The 8,844-nt window shown below is 38.5% G+C and overlaps 1 protein-coding gene across 1 annotated transcript; it reads right to left on the minus strand.

Annotated features, from left to right (window-relative positions):
* Positions 1-294: 294 nt before the first annotated feature.
* Positions 295-4,494, minus strand: LOC132707259 (basic helix-loop-helix transcription factor amos-like). Its single transcript, XM_060679043.1, has one exon. The coding sequence runs from the start codon at positions 4,005-4,007 to the stop codon at positions 3,513-3,515; it is 495 nt and encodes a 164-aa protein (XP_060535026.1). The 5' UTR covers positions 4,008-4,494; the 3' UTR covers positions 295-3,512.
* Between the last annotated feature and the right edge of the window lie 4,350 nt (positions 4,495-8,844).

Genomic DNA, 8,844 nt, shown 5'->3' on the forward strand with positions numbered 1-8,844 from the left:
TCCACATACTGTCTCGCCTGCGGGGCACTTCGGTAACTGTACAGCGCATAATAGTAGCGGAATGTGCCCAAAGATTTACAATGTTCGTACCGGATATCGCGAGCGGGACGGAAAATAAGTAGCAATTTCTCTCGAAACGTTTATTTAAAAAAAATACATTCTCAAACATGGATATCAAATAATAATAATATAAAAAATATATATAAACAAACGGCGAGGAACAAGTTTTCTCTTTTTCTCGATAAACAACGCCAAGGAATAAATTATATAGAAAATAAATTAATATATACAGGGTGTTCTGAAAATGAATTCGGAAAATTGGAGGTAAAACGGCAAAATAATGTTAGTACGTCATGTAACACACATTCGAAGTCGTATTTTTTTTTAATTTTATTTTTAACGCAGGGGACTTAATTTGGCTGGTATTCGTTTCATAAATCTGTCACCAGAGGGCGCTTTTTCTGGAATATTTTTTTAATTTTGCCTGCATTTTAATTATTTGGACTGATATTGCAAAATAGAACAGAAGCAGAATCACAAATCTTCAAAAATTGTTGCTCTCGTTTTAAGTCGATAAGCGTTATCGATTTTTGATTCACGACTTGAATTTTATCATCATCATCGCGATATGCATTGTTGCTACTGAAGAGCAAAGGGAAATGCAGAATGCAGAAAGAATTGCTTGGGAAGTTTTGAATTAAATTGATATTCGGCACTTTCATGAAAGGGTTTAAGCACTGTACAAGGGTGATGGGCAATTGAGAGTGAAACATGAGAAGCCAACATCGGCGTTGGTTTTCTTTAAATGTATGGGCAGGGATTATAGGCGATAATCTTATAGCACCTCACCTCATGAGGAAATGTATTTTGTAATTCCTCCAAGAGGAACCACCACTTTTGCTTGAAGATGTACCCTTGCAGTGCAGACAAAACATGTTAATGCAAGATGGCGATAGGTCGGGGCGGACCTCTAGCTAGGCCACTTCGCTCACCAGACCTTAATCCGATGGACTTCTTTTTTGGGAGCACTTAAAGTATTTAGTGTATGAAACACCCATAGCAGATATCAATGATCTACGACAAAAAATAATAGAAATAGGTTACACGTATTTTGTCGTGTTATTTTTTCAAAATTTATAAGAAAATGTTTAGAAATGAACGGTGGGTATTTTGAAAATGAATTGTATTTAACGTTGTATACTGTTTAATTCCCGAATATCATTAATAATTTTTTATTTCAGGAAATGTTGAAGGTATTCGTGTCACTTAAATTAAACGCGTTATAGCATCGACTTGTTTTAAAATTTTTTAATTTGTAGCATACTGTTTTGAAAAATTTTCACTTCAAAAATTCATATCACGATATCCTTTCAGTAAATTAGATGTACGGGGTATCCGGGTCGAGAATAAAAAAGTCGATTATACGAATATACGATATTAATGCCATTATCTTAGCACGTTGAATATTTCCTCTGAGTTTGCGAACTCCATGTCCGAACACCCTGTATCTGTATACGTAAAATTACACAGTTAGATAACAACTTACGCCTAATATTTAATATATATATTGCACTTAATTGCGTATCACCGAATAAAATATTATAATTATATATTACGACTACGTATTGCACTAGCGTTCGTATACAGGGTGTTTCACGGGCGCCGCATGTTTCGTTGAAAACTGAACAGCGGCGCCGCTGGTTTTTTAATTGACTTATTTTGCGACTCGCGTTTTCCGAAACACCCGGTATCGTTGTAACGCGAAAACAAAAATTACTAATCAGATACCCCAAACATAGGCGACTAAAAATATCCGTATATAAAATACCCAGTAAACGTAAAATGCCGTTACAGTCGAGAGACATTCTAATTCTGGAAGGTACGAAAGTGAGGAGGAAAATTCCAGTACCGTACTAGTCCTCGGGACCGTCGGACAAAGTCAATTATTGTCATACTGTTGTTTTAATTAAAAAAATACATATATTGGAATTTTTTTCACACGCATGGCAGCAAAATATGACCGATTTGGCGGGCATTTTGAATTGCAGATAACAAAAGATTAAAAACCCGGCATTGAAAAACGAATCAAGGGTTTTTTCATAAATATTACAACACAGACCACAAGAACTTTTTAAAATTGGTACCGGCGAAGATATCAGCGTTTCGGTCGAAGAAACGAAATATGGAAATATCGAAACATCTCGTAAAAGTGACCTCGTTAGACGTTCCGGCAACGCTGATCGTATTTTTCGAACAATACTGCAGCAACTCTTACTTGCTTTCGAAAAATTCTATCCACCGAGTGATTACAAAGGTAGCCATTATATTTTTTTCAAAAACTCCGAAATGCAAATTTAGAACGCTTCTTAATTACGTTCTCTGGTATTTTTAGACCAACACGTTTTTCGTCAAGAAAACTTTGGAACACGAGAAAACGATAAGTGTTTTAAGGCCTTTTTAATGGTCGTTAAACTACAGTCTGAGTAGATTCTTTATGACGGATTCTTTAGCTACAAACAAGCAAAAAAGTTCGTATTTAAAAAAAAATCCCTTCTAGATTTGGGACGCCGCTTTTGTAGCACGGATAAAATAATCAGTGGCGTCCGCGGTACGTGGTCGTCGTTTGTTAGTAAAATCGCCACGGACCACTGGCGTGTCGCTTTTTTTTATTATTTAAATTAATTAAACTAGTTCCGCGAACGCCACTGGTTGACCAAGATTTGAAAGGTTTCACACCGAAACAAATTAAAGAAGAGACTGGGTGAGTCTTCCCATCGTATTGACGAGAATTCACTTCAACTTCAAAAATGATTGTGTTGGAAGTCGTGAGATAGCTGAGACCTGTGAGATGACAGCTGAACGCGTGCGACATATATAGTATAAGAAAGCTGCATGCAAGGTGCATCACTACGCTCCTGCAAATAAGGAACAGTCAAAACAGTGGGTCGCAAAAGGGGAACCAACTCCGAAGAAGACTTATCGGCAAACAAGGTTATATGCATTGAAAAGATTTTCACTGGCCAATACCACGCAGAGTTATTGCAACGTTTGAAGCAGGAGGTGCAAATTGAACGAAAAAAAAATTTCTTTCATCGCTGAACTGATTGAACCTCCCTACGCCTTGCACGTGAAAGGTTGAAGAGGAAGAACAAGAAGAAGAATTAGAACGCGGTTATGAGAAGTGGACGAGTGGCGTTGGAAAATAAAGCAAAACATTTTTGAAGTCGGAAACTTCTCACGCCACCAATGCCGGGAGATCTATTTTTAAACGGCAACTTTCTTACTGACCCGTTTACTCGTTTCCTAACCAAAAATTCCCCGCCCACAAATACACGCCTGATCCTAGAACTAATATTAAAAATATCAACATTTTATATTGCACACGGTTTTCCTTGATATTCTTAACGGCTAATATTGCACGGACCAATCGAGTCCCGACCTGAACTCGGGGCAGACCAAACCTAACCCAAAAACCACGACATACCTGCGCGCGTCACCAAACACTCACACACTCAGTCGCGCTGAAGCAGCTCGTGTAGCGCGGCTATGTACGTCTGCGCCATCTGCAGCGTCTCGAACTTGCTCAGCTTCCGGTCGTTCCCCAAACTGGGCACCACGTCCCTCAGCCTGTCGAACGCGTCGTTCAGGCTGTTCATCCTGCGGCGCTCCCTCGCGTTCGCCGCCAGTCGCCTCTTCTTCATCACCTCCAGCCCAGCGGAGCCCGACTGCTTCCTCTGCTCCTTCCTGTAGTAGTCCTGGTGATGGCCCGACGGGTACGACCCCGCCTGCTTGTACTTGGAGTACTGGTCGTACTTGGAGTACACGTTGTTGTTCTCCCCGTAGAACTCCTGACTGCCCCAGCATCCCTGCGACTGGTAGTGGGGGGCGGATGGTTTGGACGACATCCCCGGGTCCGACCTGGGGCTAGTCAGCGCGCAGTGGCTGTCGTTGGAGCAGCTGCAGCCGTCCGACGAAGACGACGCCGAGTATTCTAGTGCCTTGCGCATGCTCCGCGAGCAAAATCATGTCAGGGGTTGGACCTGAACGACGCGGACGGATCGAGACGAAAGCTGCGAACGCACGCACCTGCCGCTTTCGCTCGGCCGCACTCCGGGATGCTGAAGAGAGGACTGAAGATCGTCCCCGCGTAGAAAACGGATTGATGTTTAATCGAAAAGTGGTGGAAGGCCGGAATAACGGCCGTTTTCAATGTCGGCGGCGGGGTTGACGACGTTTCGAGTGGTTTCTAGCGCGGTGCAGTCGGAAGTAGCGTGGACAAACGTACCGACGCTGGACGTCGAGCGTCCGCGCCGGCTTGAAAATCGGATCCGATATCGCGAGGACACGTCACGCGTGAATTATCACGCCATGCCTCAGGGAAGGGAGTAGAATATATTTGTTTAATTTAATTTAATTAATTAATCCTATTTCAATTTAATTTAAATTTAAAAAAAGAAGAGCTCGCGATTTTCATAAATTTTAATTTAATTATCATATAACAAATTAAACATCTAACAAGGGCTAATGAATTGTCACGCCATGCCTCAGAGAAGGGAGTGGAAACATATATTTATTTATACAAGGAATCAAAATGAATAACATAAAACATTTGTTTAATTTAATTTAAATAATTAATTTATTTAATTTAATTAAAATTAAAGTAGAATAATATATTTGTTTAATTTAATTTAATTAATTAATCTTATTTTAATTTAATTTAAATTTAAACAAAAGGAGAGCATGCGATTTCCATGATTTTTAATTTAATTATCGTATAACAAATTAAACATCTAACAAGATCTAAGGAATTGTCATGCTATGCCTCAGAGAAAGGAGCAGAAACATATATTTATTTATACAAATAGTCATAATGAATAACAAAAAACATGTGTTTAATTTAATTTAAATAATTAATTTATTTAATTTAATTAAAATTTAAAAAAAGAAGAGTATGTGATTTCGATGACTTTTACTCCATACGAAGCAACTCTTGAAAAAATTGACAATGTCTCTCCTTAATGTAATTAATGTATAATAAATTAAAAATCTAACCAGGGTTAATGAATTGTCTTGCCATGCCTCAGAGAAGGGAGTAGAAAAATATATTTATTTATGCAAAAAGTCAAAATGAATAAACTAAAACATGTGTTTAATTTAATTTAAATAATTAATTTATTTAATTTAATTAAAATTAAAGTAGAATAATATATTTGTTTAATTTAATTTAATTAATTAATCTTATTTTAATTCAATTTTAATTTAAAAAAAGGAGAGCATGCGATTTCCATGATTTTTAATTTAATTATCGTATAACAAATTAAACATCTAACAAGATCTAAGGAATTGTCATGCTATGCCTCAGAGAAAGGAGCAGAAACATATATTTATTTATACAAATAGTCATAATGAATAACAAAAAACATGTGTTTAATTTAATTTAAATGATTAATTTATTTAATTTAATTAAAATTAAAAAAAAGAAGAATATGTGATTTCCATGACTTTTACTCCATACGAAGCAACTCTTGAAAAAATTGACAATGTCTCTCCTTAATGTAATTAATGTATAATAAATTAAAAATCTAACCAGGGCTAATGAATTGTCTTTCCATGCCTCAGAGAAGGGAGTAGAAAAATATATTTATTTATGCAAAAAGTCAAAATGAATAAACTAAAACATGTGTTTAATTTAAGTTAAATAATTAATTTATTTAATTTAATTAAAATTTAAAAAAAGAAGAGTCTGTGATTTCCATGACAAAGCAACTCTTAAAAAAATTGACAATGTCTCCCCTTAATTTAATTAATTTATAATAAATTAATCATCTAACCAGGGCTAATGAATTGTCATGCCATACCTCAGAGAAGGGAGTAGAAACATATATTTATTTATAAAATTAGTCAAAATGAATAACATAAAACATTTGCTTAATTTAATTTAAGTAATCAATTTACTTAATTTAATTAATTTTTAATTAATTTAATTAAATTAAGTTTCCATGATTTTCACTTCGTGCGAAGTAATTTTTATAAAAATTGACAACGTCTCCCCTGAACTAGTTAGTCTACTCCGACGTTAATAACTTACACTGGCATTAAATATTGTGCCCTAGGGTTCGCATAATGCCGAATCTCTCAATTTAGAATTTTAAAGTCCATACAGACATTAAATATCATACCCTAGGGTTCACACGTGTCTTAAAACTATACCTTCTCTCGGCACAGAAGTTCCGAAATCACAAAGTGATTAAATATCATGGGGCACGGTCCATAACGACTTGAATACAGTACAATACACGTCAGTGACGTTAAGTATCGTGTTTTGGAGGGGTGAAAGGAAACTTCCGAAGGCGGAATGGGCTTCGGGAATGAAGGTCGCGCCTCGTTTACGCGCGAATTGCTAGTGCCCACGCGAGAGCTGCGAAAGGGGTTCCGTAAATGGAAAAAATCGCGCGCGTACGGTAATTTAACGCCGAATTGAGCCGTAAATTATGCGCCGTTCGACGCGACTACGCCACACGTGATTTAATAAAAAACGCCTCTTTTCAACCAACGCTACGCTCTGCGACAAATGGTGGAAATGTCCGCCATCTATAAATAAAAATCTATCGGATTTAAGTCGGGGAAGCGAGGTGGCCAGCGAACCGCTAACTTCAAAAATATGAAAAATACCAAATCACGAAATCTTTGTCGCTGGGGGCCGTATCTGGACTATAGGAAGGATGATCTATCTGTTGGAACCCACACTCTAAAATGCAGCACATGCATTATCGTGCAAAAGACGCACGCCTCTGGTCAGTTTTCCTCGACGCTTTACACGTATGCAGCCTCGCAATTTATGTAATAATGTTGTATAATATTTACCATTGACAGTGGTATTAGTTTTTTAAAATCAATCAAAACAATTCCTTCACAATCCCAAAAGATCGAGGCCATCACCTTTTTTGTTGACTGGCAGACTCTGAATTTTCTTAGAGGTGCTTCACGCTTACGACGCCACTCCATTGATTCTTTTTTCGATAGAAGGTCGTAATAGAGAACCATAATTTCATCTCCCGTCACAATAGTTTCTATCACAGGCTTCGGTTCCGACCCACAGAGTTCCAAAAAAGACCGCGCGCACTCGACACGGCGTTGTTTTTGAATAGCCGAAAGGTTTTTAGGAACCCATCTTGCACAAACCTTGTGTATACTTAAATGATTATGCAGGATTCGACGAACACTTGTACCAGAAAGCTTAATAATTTTTGAGATTTTCTTGACCCCTTCCACAATCGCAACAATATCTTTCGTTATGACCTCTACTCTACTCTACTCATCTTCAAGGGATTCCTGCCCCATTCGAAAACGTTTTGCCCATTCTTTGGCCGTACACACCATCCAGCCTTTTTTTAATAATTTTAGGTCCTAACCCTTCTTTTGTCAAAAACTTTATGACTGCTCTATACTCAATTTGCGTTATTTGCGACATTTTTTCGGACACGTCTTGTTTAAAATACTGTCAATAAACAACTATTTGACGCAACACTTCAATTTTTTTTTCGCAGCCTGCTAAGATATATATTTAAAAGAAGACAAAGGACCTGCATCTATGTCAGGCCGGGAAATTTTGGCGCAAACCTCGTAAGTATGTGAACTTTCGTCATTTCACATATTTCATCCGTTCTTGTCTATTGTTTTGTAAAAAGTTTTATTGTAAGGAACTAACCAAAAACACCCCCTGCACTAACCGCAATCATAAATAATATTTAATTTAGTTATTAAAAATCGAACAGAGGCAAAAAATGGAAGAAGTGAAAAGGACGATATGAAAAGCTGCTATTCCCTTTTTTCTAGCACCAAAATGAACAAAGGCAAGGTTTATTTTTAATACCCAAAGAAAATTCTGGCAAATATGATTAAGACGCTTAGCGACAAGAAGAATTTTCTCAACACAGATCTAAGCGCTATTTGGAAGCAAGCACAATGTTATCAAATTTTTTCCTGAAGGTCAAACTCTACTTATCTATTTACCATCACCAGTAATTGCTCAATATCATATTAATAACCCGTGTGTGAGGCGGGGAGCTCTCGAAGCCTGGGCGAGAGACTGGGCCGCGGGGGGCTGGAGAGTTGCTCCGGGAATGAGGCAGGCGAGGCTTATGATGGATGGGCCCGCCCTTCCTCGCACCAGGGAGCTGCTTAGACTGACCAGGAGGGAGTGTAGAGCACTAACAGGGGCCTACACAGGACATTGCAGGCTTAGGAGGCATCTCTGCTTGCTAGGCATTGGAGACGACCCGGAGTGTAGGTGGTGCATGGAAGGGGAGGAGACCCCGTATCATCTGCTCACCGAGAGCCCTGCCTTGACATGGGCAAGATTGGGAGTCTTCGGAACGGCCCTGATCGATCCGGACTCAGTGCACGGTATTGGGCTAAAGGAGTTGCTGACCTTCTACAGGAGGGGCGGCATTCTGAACGCCCTCTAGAGCGGCCTGGGGGCACAACGGGCCCATCTGGTGTTATTAAAATCCTTTGTTACTCTCGAAGTTTGCTTTTTTTCATACTAGACTTAACCAAACCGTTGGATGTCAAGGGGCAGTTTGCTTCCGTAGCCTCCAGACCTTACCATCCTGAAAATATGCTACAGAACGCTGTAGCCGACCTTGGCAGAGCTGAATTTAGTGCCGTGCGTTCAATTTACCTTGGTAATGTTTTGATTGGCTGTACCTTTTTTTGTTTTTAGAGATATCAAGGCAAAAACAAGACAAAGACAAGACAAAAAAACAAAATGGAGGGTTAGTAGCCAAGTTTTTTTTCCAGTGACGTGAGAAATTTTTTATGGTGAAAGTACCACAATACAAG

The sequence above is a fragment of the Cylas formicarius genome, unplaced genomic scaffold, assembly GCF_029955315.1.
Source record: "Cylas formicarius isolate icCylForm1 unplaced genomic scaffold, icCylForm1.1 PGA_scaffold_9__14_contigs__length_23061073, whole genome shotgun sequence".
NCBI lineage: Eukaryota > Metazoa > Arthropoda > Insecta > Coleoptera > Brentidae > Cylas > Cylas formicarius.